The sequence below is a fragment of the Atta colombica genome, unplaced genomic scaffold, assembly GCF_001594045.1.
Source record: "Atta colombica isolate Treedump-2 unplaced genomic scaffold, Acol1.0 scaffold119, whole genome shotgun sequence".
NCBI classification, from domain to species: Eukaryota; Metazoa; Arthropoda; class Insecta; order Hymenoptera; family Formicidae; genus Atta; species Atta colombica.
In genome coordinates this window covers 249,150-262,079 of record NW_017259205.1, presented here as the reverse complement: position 1 = coordinate 262,079, position 12,930 = coordinate 249,150, and the positions used below count along the sequence as shown (strand labels likewise).

General features: G+C 30.4%; 1 protein-coding gene across 6 annotated transcripts in view; it reads right to left on the bottom strand.

Annotated features, from left to right (window-relative positions):
- The window catches only part of LOC108694211 (potassium voltage-gated channel protein Shaker), a 52,154-nt gene that overhangs the window by 32,779 nt on the left and 6,445 nt on the right, over window positions 1–12,930 (bottom strand). For 4 of the 6 annotated variants that reach the window (XM_018203573.1, XM_018203572.1, XM_018203576.1 and 1 more), the window contains exon 1: window positions 4,139–4,296. The exons of the other annotated variants lie outside the window; for them this stretch is intronic. In XM_018203573.1, the coding sequence (XP_018059062.1) occupies window positions 4,139–4,218 (80 nt within the window). In that variant the 5' untranslated portion in view covers window positions 4,219–4,296. Of the gene's footprint in view, window positions 1–4,138; window positions 4,297–12,930 lie in introns of those variants that run through there. 6 annotated transcript variants of the gene reach the window in all.

Genomic DNA, 12,930 nt, shown 5'->3' with positions numbered 1-12,930 from the left:
TATATATATATATATATTCATATATGATTTTTCGTTTTAGTACGTTTTTTTTTTGTTATCATGATATGTTCAAAAATTTTGCATTTTACTTCCGCATATAATAGATTGATGAAAGATCTCCATAATAATAAATAAGAGATGGTAATAATATAAACAAAAGGTGCAAACTGCGCGAACTTTTTCTTCGGTGATTTTATTCAATGTTTTACTACGAGATGGCGACAACTACTGATCAATGACCGCTCTTATCGACTTTACTGACTTATCAAGTCATTCTGTGTTCACATGTTATGTAGGAAGATTATAAAATTGTTTCGGTAACAAAACATGCTAAAATGTTGACCGATCATCGAGATCGATTCTGGCACTTAATAAGAATCAAATCTTTAAAAATATACTGGAAAGTTTTTCTTAAAGTATATTAAATCTACCAAAATCTTTTTCAAAGAAAAAACTATACTAGAATTATCTGATAAATTTTACGAAAATTAAAAATAATTTACAGATTTCAATTTCTTTAGTTATTTCTTTTCGCACATATTTTATTTATTTTTATCAAATTCTGTTAAATAAAAATAAATATTAAAATCAGACGAAATTAGACATTAGCGAAAAATTGGGCACTGATGTCCGCGATTTCCGACGAATTTGCGGAGTAAACTTCAACCGGATATTACTAGGAAGTTGAAGCGTACTGTATAAATATGAGTCTGACTAGTGTATAAACAAGTAAGTGTTATTTTTTCGAAATGCATAGAGCTAAAGAGAAAGTAAGATAAAATATATCCGCTTTTTAGTTATAATTGGCTTGAAAATTAAAATATACAATAATATATATAAATTCATGTTATAAAAAATTGAATATGCTAAAAATTTATATTTTACGTAACTTGGATTTTATCGAAAATAGAATTAACAAATTCATTTTGTTAAATTCAACTAATACTAATAATAGTATTAATACTTGTTTCACTAATATATTAGTAAAATGTACATTGATTAATAAAAAAAAATACATTCATAATATATTTTTAACAAATTTTACTTTTTTTCTAACAAAAATGTAAAAATGTAATATTTTCCCTTGTTAAAAATATTTTTTGTTGTTAGTTAAAAATAATCTTATTGCAAAGTAATCTTATATATTTTGTGTGCGCGCGCGCGCGCGCGCGTGTGTGTGTGTGTGTGTGTGTGTGTGTATGTGTGTAATTGAACTATCTTTCGTAATATATAAATATAAAATTGCGCAAAACAGATTTGTGAGTGATATAATTATTTAGTGTTTTTTACAAACAGTAAGTTAGAACTCTGAATGATAGCTATCAATTCTAAAAACAAATATTTTATTTTTGTAATGCTCCGTACGAATATACATTCGGAGGTTAATGTAGTTATATGTGATGTTGTTACAGGACAAAAAGTGAGAATAGATAAGCAGGAACAGAAAACGAGGGTGTATGCAGAAAACATAGAAAATGTATTGCGAATAACTGTGCTCAACACGGATCGATGTATATTTCACACAGGGGGGGAGGGGGGGGAGAGCTGTATTGATGTGTTTGCCTTGGTGTTATCCTACGAATGATATATATATAAAACATTTCAAACAAGTAATGTACAAATAATATCATTTTTCCAAAAAAGAGACTTTCATCACGATTAAAAATTCGAAGATTATAAAAATATTTAGAAAACTTATTATTTAAAAAGCACGCCGCTTCAAGTCATTTAATCAAACGTGCTCCATAGATGACGATCATTTTTTCTTTTCTAAAATCAACATTTCCTTTCATTTTCTTTTAAAAATAAATAACTGCCACAAATTGAAATATTATAATGCCGCTTGGAATATAATGGCAAGGCAATTTCCTGAATGACAAGTTCGCCACACGATAGCCGGTGCATTTGGCAGTCTAGACATGTATTTTTTAATCGACCTCGATCGTTCCTTCATACCTTTTTTTCTTTTTTTTTTCAACCGTATGTGAGAAGCGATCTTGAGAGACAGAAAGCAGAGGCAATTTTAAAAGTTTGTAGACTGCGTATTCAGCGGTAACTTTACCGATTACTGTTCGTTTTATCAGAATAACTTCATCTTTGGCTTTTGTATGGTATTATCCGTAGAGATAAGGTACCAAATGAAAAAGAAAATAGGTATTTGCGCGTCTTTTTTTGTCAATATTGATAATATTGAAAAATCAACAAACAAATCAGGAATATAATAAATTTTCAAAGATGCAAATTCAAGGATATTTAATGATGATTATATCAGATTAAAAAACTTAAAATTATAACTTTAATGAATCACAAACATTTTTTTAAATATAATGCGAATATTTACAGTTTATGTAACATTGTATTGTAACTTATACTATCGTAACGAGTCCATGCTTATGTCTCGCATGAATCCGAAGGCCACTCAATTTAATATCGGAAATCGATTATCTAACTGATGGGACAATTGCCGTAATCTTGTGTGCGTAGAGATCTTAATCCGTTATTATCTTCTTTCTTTCTTCACCATTCTATTGTCGAAATACGGTTAAGATTTATATAGTTATTATGAATATTATACATTATTATAAATAAATTTTATACATATAAAAACAATTGGATTAAACTATATTATTATATTATTAATTAATTACTAAATGGTTGTGTACATTGCGTTTCAATCAAATGTTACTTTGTTCCTATTCATTTAAGAACTGTTCCACTTAACTCAAGGAATTATGTCTGTATAAATAGACCACCCACTACTTCCGTTACATTTGTGTTTATTATTCGCGTCATGCGTCGATTTAATTACCGCCGAGAATCCAAATTCTCTGCAGTGCGATAAATCCTCTTCCTTTTTCGAAAACAAGAAACATGACCTTTATGATCTAGTATTTTAACAATATTTGGCAATGTTACGCAGAGAATTTTGCTAAAAACTATTTTCTCTCACGTAAATAATAATAATTTCGAATTCTTTAATTGCTTAAAATGTCAAATAAAATACTAATGAACTATTGCTTTCATTTTTCTTAAATATTAAATATTATTTCAATAAATATTAACATGATAAAATTTCATTCAAATATTATAATGCAAATAATAGTTATAATAAAGTTACAATAGTTATAATAAATTTATAACTCCACATTGGCTACTATCGGTCAATATGACTTCTCTTAGACTATTTTCCGAGTTTTCTTGCAGTAAAGTACGGAGAACTGTGCGCGAGATATGAGTTTCATATATTTATAACAGCGGCTATATTTGTTGCGGTCTTTAAGGTAAAGCGCGCAAATGACGTCCGCACGGTGCAACAACGGCGGAAGTTTTCTTCCCGACGCGAGATGAATTCTTAAACGCGGTACCTACCATCCTACGTTGACGTAGTTGAGGTGAGGGTGCGCCAAAGGGGTGCCTATATTTATAGATCTTCGTTCGGGTATGCCCGTACAAGCTCTAGGCCTTTACTTATTGAAAAAAAATCTTCATTTCTCTTATCCATATTATTTGAACGCTTGAATTTTTTTTTAATTCTTAGTGGATCTATTTTAATATTATAGAGTCATGTTTTCTATAACCAGTGAAACGAATTTACTATGATAGATAAAAATATTTATGTAAGAAAGAAAAAACTAAATGTTAAATTTGATACAAGATGTCTCCAAAATAAGATAGGAGCCGCATTAGAGAATGAGTCAAAGGGAACAAAAAAATCTGATACCATTTTGAGATATTTGCTGTAGTTTTTTAATTAAAAAAGGAAACGTATAAGTCAATGTGCGGTGAGGCCCATTGCGCTTCACTCGACAACGGCGGTGCCGAGAATGCTCGCTGCCGAGAATGAGACGCGATAGGCCATGCTACGAATTCGCGCGACGCGATTCACGTTGATTTATTTTCTTTTTTTAATTCAAAAACTACAGCAAATATCTCAAAATGGTATCAAATTTTTTTGTTCCCTTTGATCAATTCTACATCCCCCAATGCAGCTCCTATCTTACTTTTGAGACATTCTGTATGTGTGTGTGTGTGTGTGTGTGTGTGTGTGTGTATGTGTGTGTGTGTGTGTGTCTATATATATATATATATATTTTTTTTTTCCCTTTGTAATTACTGTCGTGTCTTTTCTAAAACTCACATTTGGTCACGTTGTCGGTGATCGGAGTGTCTGATGTGTCGATCTTCCGAAATGCCATAAATGCCAGCTACCGCGGCCATATCTTAGTCTCCACGTGCGTTGGCAATCTAGAGAACCTTATCAGGTTCATAATCTTCCTGTAGAATGCTGTTATGAGCGCCGATTCCCATCCAGCATCATTGTGCACTAAATGCCTCGATTGTATAAATATCTTTATTTTTGGGACGGATAAACGAACAATCGCTCGCGACGTGACGAACGATATACGCACTTCCAAATAAATGACAAGTCCAAATTTCATCTAAATTTAAATTCTAAACTAAGATTCGCATTAATATAGCTTTATATATCAAGCAAAAGTTTAATATAAGAATTCTCAAATTAAGTGACAACCTAGTCATTCCTTATTTATCTTTGAGAGAATCCACCAGCAATTTTCTTAAATGTTCTTTATTGATTAATCTAGAAATTTAAAAAATTGAAAAAAGTCTAAAACACAAAACTACATTCTTATTCATACGTTTGTTAATTTGTTCGGGTGTATAGTGACATATTGATAATATTACGTTGATCTACATTTGTCGAGGTCGTTTTATTAAACTTTATTGTTAAACATTATTTTAATTATAAGTAGAGTCGAAAGTTTCTATCCAAGTTTCTGTTCTGCTTTGGATTATAATCAACAGAAACAGAAAATGTAAAGAAGTGTGCAACAAAAATTGAGATAAGAAAATGTCTTCAAAAACATTGTCATTAAATAGAAATAGATAACAAACAGGACATACAATAATAAATAAAAACGAAATATATAATAAAAAATATTGATCATTTTTCTTTATAAAATAAATAATAGATTTATTGTAAGTTAAAATTTTAGTTTACAATGTTACAAGTTGGTTACTATAAGAAACAATCAAAACTATTCGATTTTTCCATCGCCAGCTATTCCGTCAAAAGCAATTGCGAGTAATGTCAATATGAAAAACGACAGGAAACCGAACGCAAATGGACGTTCGCAATTCGGACGTATGTATTATTCGGTACGATTTTACGATAATACTTGCTTCTTTTTGTAGCAACAATGTGAATTTTCATCGATCATCTTTAGTCACAAAAGCGCGTCATCCTCGATACGATAAAACAATTTTATCATATCTAAAAGCATCATAATTTTTTCATCGTCCAGACGAAATATCTTCATTCATAGGGATGTAATTAAAACGTTTTCATGCGATTTGTAAATGGATAAAATAATCCATACTTAAATTTAAAAAACGATAAATTTACTATCCCATATTTCATCAATTTAACGAAAAAGCGATTATCAATACGTTAATGAGAATCAATTGCTGGAGACTTACGATTAAATCAACTTTGATCGCAGGTACAACGGCACGTAAGTTATGCCATTGTGCGTCCATATACACGTGGTTCGATCGGCCATGACACATTTTTATCGTCAGCGCGCTTGTACTCGCGGAAATTGTAGAGTCGCAATGGCGATGTCGCGACTGATTGACGGCGAAATTGCAATCGGTTACTTCGAGCAGAGCAAAGAACAAGAAAACAGCTTTTTTAATTTTTCCTTAACTTGAGAAGAACATTGTACATCCATTTATAGAGCGTTCCAACACACACTTTAACATACGTCCATTTGAACTTCAACTTTGACAGCCAACATCTTAATAAAAATATTAATAGATATCAGTATAGCTTACAATTACGAGGGAATAAAAATGAAGGATCATGCACATTAAAAAAATTGTCTTAAGAAGGTTGAATGAGCAAATGCGTAGGCACATATTGCCACGTTTATCGTTGACATCAAATTAGCGCATATAAAGCGCTCGAGTACAAGATGCAATTAGCTGATTCACATCACTGTATTGCAAAGTGCACTACATGCGACGAATAGAAATGATGAATAGAAGCATTCTTGTCAATCGCACATGCTCTGAAGAATCCGAATGCTCGAAAAACAAAAGGCAAACACCGAAGAAAAAACACTTTTTGTTTTAAAAGAAAATTCTGTATGTTTCATTTAAATCGTATATATCTTCGAAACTAAATATCTTCGTAAATATCTTCGAAACTATTAATAATATTGAAATAATATTGAAATATATTTTAAGCAAAAGTTGAATGGTTGAAATTTTAGAAGAATTTAATCTGATGTCAATAGTTCTTTTTGAAGATGTAAGAGAAACAATTTTGTTTTTTAAATAAAATGAAATACTTTGTAAAATGTATTTTCGATCAATTTTTAAATAAAATATTCTATATACGTATAACAAAATGAAAAATATTCATTGTAATTATAAAATATACAGAGAAAATCGTTCATTAAGTATTTACTATTTACAATCTTTTTTTCTTTCAACATAGAAATCTTCAAAAAAGAAATTCATTACTTATTCAACATACATAAAAGAGATTCATTATTAGTTCGAAAATTATTTTCTATATTTTGAATGGAACGAAAGTATATTCGGCTCCACATATACTATATAGAAAGATGAATGATGGGAATTCAGTAAAGCGAATTAACTGTATCTCACTATCATTCTCCAACAAATTACGCGACGCTGCGCTAATTTGTAAACAATGAGACAAACAATGCGCATATTACAATCTCTTTACGCAGGTTCGAGCTAATTTGTGATGTGAATAATAATCGCTTTCTTTTATTTTCCGATCTGATGAACTGAAACTGCAATTGTGTCGTCGTTGTAATTTATATGTCAATCAATGATAGATTTTACTATCGATCGCGAATTCTGGCCGCTGAAAGTTAATAAATAATTAACGGCGCAAAAGTTTCGCCTTTGCAAGCTGGTAACTGTAAATCATAAACATAAAGGATTTTTCGTTAAAAAAGTAATAAACTTGTTTTAATATAAAGGCATATTAGAGATCAAACACTAGAGAGCGAGCAAAATTACGGATCCGATGTAATACAAGATAACAGCATTACGGTCAACAAGCTATAGGACTTTATTCCTATTATGTATCAAGCACGTCCGTTTGTAGAACCATATCCAATAACGAAAACGTAAGGTCATCCAAATTTAAGAACTGTAGAATCGCGTGATATCATTTATCCGATTTCGTATTAAGTCGCATTAAATCGCATTCATTCTGTGGATCGTGTTTTGCCGTTACCATTTTAATTAGCGCGCAAAATTATTAACTGGTCAGTCGACAATGATATCGAAAATCGCAATGAAAACCATCTGATAACGTTCTTGTTTCACGATAAATATCGTATGAGAAATAACTACCTATAAAAATATTTCAAGCAACGTAAATACATTTCTTTATTCTATTGATAATTATTTCTAATTTATGATTTAAATCTTACATTAAAATTGCTGGCGGATGCCAGAGTCTTGTGACTTTGGATTATTAATTTAATAATTAGTGATATTTAAAGATCTTTATGATCATAACTGCATGTTAGTTGTTTTTAATTTTCAAACATTATTTATTATGATCGGCCAATAAGTCAAAATCTTTATCAGAACTAATTTACAATCACAATCATCAAAGCCAGAACAATGCCCGATAGACACTTTCAAAACAATCCACTTATATGAACGTTTTATTCAGTTTATTTGTATTATGCACCATTGAAGAGTAATTTCATGAGACCTTTCTATCAAATACACTCTTAATTATGATTATTTGAACGAGCCCAACATTTTTTTGTACTCGTTTTATACACTTATTTGGACACTTACTTAGAAAAATCTGCGATTGTTTCATTTCATACAGATTAACCCATTTTCTGAATTATTTGTCTTCTCTGACGTGTGCATTGTAACATTGTGTAAAGCAATTATTTCAGACTAATTTCGAATAATGAAATATTTTTTGTTCTTTGTGTCTTATGCATAATATTTTTATCGCCTTACTTTGTTTTTGTTCTGTTCACTTAAAATCACCATAATTAATTTTAGGATTGGACAATATACTAACTGCATTCGAAATTATTATAGATGAGACAATTAAAGAGAAAATGAGTTAATTGTACAACGCGCAAGTGAACCACCCCTTCTCGCAAACGCACGCCCGATAACTATCAAATGATACTCGTAAAGGGTGGCAAGAAGATAACCGGCCGGTAGCGTGGTTGCTTTAGTTTGCGGAAAGCGCGTGCCACGCCATCCTTCTAAGTCCACTCTGGTGGCTTCCACTACCGCGATACAATCGCCCTCCCCCCCCCCACTAACGATCTCTATCCCCGTATCTCGAACGCCATTTCTACCCTTTAGGGGCGACCCACAGGGCGTCTCTTGAGTCGTTAGCTCGATATTCTTTCTGCACTTGTGCACCAAACGCAATCAAATACGTACACCAGTATTAGTTTTCCGCGGAAATTCAAAGGAAAAAGGCAAGAGCAAAGAAAAACAAGACGTTTGTATTGACAATCAATCAAAAGTGACAACATAATGCAAATTTTGAATTCGGCAAGTAAATCGTTCATAAATTGATTTAGTTATAGGTGTTAAATTCCCTTGAAAATATGAAGTAGATTTTATAATAATTCATTTTTTGAAATTATCGGTTCAATATAAAACTAACGATAAGTATATTAGACTACTATATTAGATCAAAATAGTATAAAATTAAATAGTATAAAATTATCAAATTAGTATAAAAATGATTGGACAAACATTCTTCACTATCATTTGTCGTTATTATTGTTGTTGTTGTTGTTGTTATTGTTGTTGTTGTTGTGTTGTTGTTATTGTTGTTGTTGTTGTTGTTGTTATTATTATTATTATTATTATTTCCATAACTAGGCCATTTCAGAGGCCAACTATCGCTGTTGCAAGTAGTGTTAGAAAAATTAATAGATCGAACTTGCGAATAACGCGCATAACAAGTAGTAGTATCAAATTACCACGACATTCGCGGAGTAATACAGGCTTTCAGTAGATGTTATTGATACAAATAAATTTAGTCCAGCATGTATTTCCATCTATCGTCTATTAATATCGGCCAATATCGATATAATCCGACTATAACTTCATATATAACTTCATCGAGGTCTGGTTCGTATAAACTTAATGCGTGCTATACATTAAGTCTGATAGAGACAGAATATATTTCAAACGTATTTTCCTTCCAATAATTTTTAACTTTTCTATGTCCTCTTAATTATTTGGAAACAGTTTAATGTGAAAATAAATAAGTGAGAATTATATCATTATGTGAATAAAATAGCATTAAATTTTTGCATTGTAAAGCACAAGATTTTATGAAATTATGATAATTTTCGATAAAGTAAATATTTGCACAAATAAAGATTAAAATTGTCTTTCGCAGTTCATAGAAAGTAGACGCGTTTATTATAGATTTTATAATCTCGAAACTCTCGTCGTTCACCCCATTAAACACTTATTGATAACTAATAATAGTTTAATATAAAATCCAAGGGCAAATAAAAGAGAGTACACCTATACGACTTGGGCGAACTACGGTCAAAGGTCAGCTTCTGCTTCCGAATGACATATATGCAATCCTAGTGTATATATGCGATCGCTTAATAAAAAAAAAATCTTCCTCAATTTTTTTTTGTTCTTATTTTTTTTCTTTGTTGACGTTTATGACATAAATTGCTATCATACTCACGCGTACGTATTGCTATATTAAAAAATATGATTCATGTGCTAATATACATATCGCACACACCTAATTGATTATAACCAATTATCTGAATCGTATTGGGTATTATCGTCTAATCAAATACAGAATTGGGCCACTATGAGATGTGATACGCATCGAAAAGCATCCTTAATTAACAATATATAAGTGATGACGTAAATTCGACCACAGAACTAAGCAAGAGTTGTCTGTTGTGTAGATGTGCTAGTCGTCATTGACTCGAAGACAAACGCGGAAATGCGAATGCCAGGTGCGTTTGCGAGTTCGCGCATAAGATCGTTAGTAGGAAATACCGACGTTAATTAGACTTTCGAAATAAGTTGATGCCATACCAGCGTGGTTCACTTATATTCGATAAATTTGCGAATATCTTGTGCTCTAAATATGAATTTCTGAAGAATACTATTTATAAAATTAAATTAGTAAAAATAAAATTACATAAATATATAAATATAAATAAGAATTCTCAATCTTAAACAATAAAATAAAAATTCAGATAAGGCTAATGAGAGTCAAACGCTAATGTAAAAGCGAAGAATTAAGAGATGCAGATAATAGATGTTATTGATTATTTTCATTTATTTCGAAATATTCGGCTTACTTTGGAGTCATCCTCAGCGAATATAGAAACAAAAAATTTTCCATTGAGAGCATTTGCAGATTGGCAGAAATGCAGCAATCAATACACTACATAAAAAATTTACAATTTGCCATTATAAGACAAGCTACAAAATGCCGAACGAAGATATCAAATTATAAGATATCGAACATGATTTTATATTCAGAGGAATGACATGTATTTAATATATATTATAACTTTCGTATTTAATTTTAAAATTGTGAATCAATGTTTCTGAGTTTCACTTTTCGTTTCCCATTGATGTGAGTCACATAATCTTATTATTTGATGTTTTTATTCTTGTCTTATAATGGCAAATTGTAAATTTATATAGTGTATTGATTGCTGCATTTCTGTCAATCTGTAAGTAACTTGCTCTCAATGTAGGATTTTTTGTATTCGTTAAGGATGACTCCGAAGTGAGCCGAAACGATGAAATAAATGAAGATAACCATTAATACCTAAGTATTTATCTGCATCACCTAATTCTTTGCTCTTATATTAGTATTTGAGCTCTCATTAGTCTTTTCTGAATTTTTATTTTATTATTTAAATTGGTAAAGTATATTATTAATTTGAACTCTCTCTGGATTAGTGTATTAATGTTATATGAGCAATATTTCCATATCATTTTATTTATAAAAAAAGTACATTGTATGTTAAATTTTAAATTACGTTTATTCTCTTGAATGAATGCGTTCTTGAATGAATATATAACGATGCATACAAAATAAATTCGATTTCACGCTTAAGTAATTATATTTATGCATAGTTAAACGATGCTCATCGCATCTCTCTGTATGCTCAAAAGATAAACAAGCAAATCTCAAATGCTAAGATGTGAAATAAATGTGCACTTAAATTTGTTTTTACGACTAGATAGATGATATTACTTTCGAGAAGATTATTAGGTATCTACGGATTAACAAAGATAATTAAGTTTTTCTTTTAATATTTTCTATGGATCTTTTTATTTTCAAATCAAAGAAGCCCAATGAACAAAATATAAAATTTCAGTTAATAAAAATTGTAATACTGATATGTTTATGTTAAATAAAATCAGGAGAAAATTGTTTTCTATACAAACAAATCTTGTGACTTGTGTCCAACAAGTAGCAAGATGAATTCGACTTCATGAATGGTTATCTCAGTAAGTAGATACATAGATGCAAACAGAGCAAATATATTTGTACATATAGTCAATATAAATACCTTTGCGGGAAGATAAACTATGTTCATAGAATGGTGGTCAAAGTAGATATGTACACACAGGAAAACAAGCGACAGACACTTTCGCGCGAATGGACAAGTATTAAAAATATTTAAAAATGAACTTTTATTACAAATACATAAGAATTATATTAACGTATTGTACAGAAATTTATATTATGTTGTTAAAGAAAAAATATTTAATAGAATGCATTCTTTTGCTATAATTAATCGATAAGATTTTACATTGTGCATTAGGGACTACAATGAAAAAATATTAGAAAAAAGAATAAATATTAAGATTTCAACTTACTAGAAACTGGTTGTATCGAAATACATAGTTTTTGATAGATTAAAATATTAATATTTATTCCTATTCCTGATACTTCCTCTATTGTGCGCAGGATCTTATTAAAGCTTTAATATATTATGTTCATGTGTATCTTTTCCTGCCAAGATATGTCGCACCATCCATCCGGGCGAAGGTCAGGATTTTCTTCACAGAATTGTCGATAATGCAGTTATCATGTACCAGTATACGTAGGATCGTTTATCGATTTCGGCACCCAGTGACCTATTTTCTAATCGAGTTCTAGGGAATTTTCATAAGAACACGAATTTAACATAGTTTTTGGAGAGAACGATCATTAGAATGCTTCGGAAAAATGATGCCTATCGAGTGCGTTCCACTTCATGCTCAACACTCATGGAATCAATCATTTCATCCTTGTTTATAAAATGTTAAAGGACATGTAAGTTGTGAGCGCCAAATAGACGCCAAAAAAACGCATTGATATACTTCTTGACGTTGAGTCGCGGGATGAACAATATTCATCCATGCAATTATTTCTTACAAATTATTATTCTTGTCGTTCTAAAAATAACGTGTGGTATATAAATCTTAGCGAACGCGAAAAATATTTAAGAGATTCAAGAAATTATTATTTATTTTAGCTTATATACTGATAATCTCTTATATAATATCTTATATACTGATAAATACTGATAAATCAGACAATTAAATTCAATATTTTCCCAAATTTCCCAAATATTTCCTTACATATATATACATTCTTCCCCCCCCCCACACACACACACACACACACACACACACACACACACAATGTTAAAAAAAATGTTATCGTATTTTTAAAATTAAGTTGTCCTTAAAATTTCTTTCATATTTTCACAAAACAAATATTGCCACTATACATTATATTTCTCAAAATCATAAATTTAAAATTTTACTTTTTCAAAATAGTAAAAATATTTAAGATCACAGGTGAATCAATTT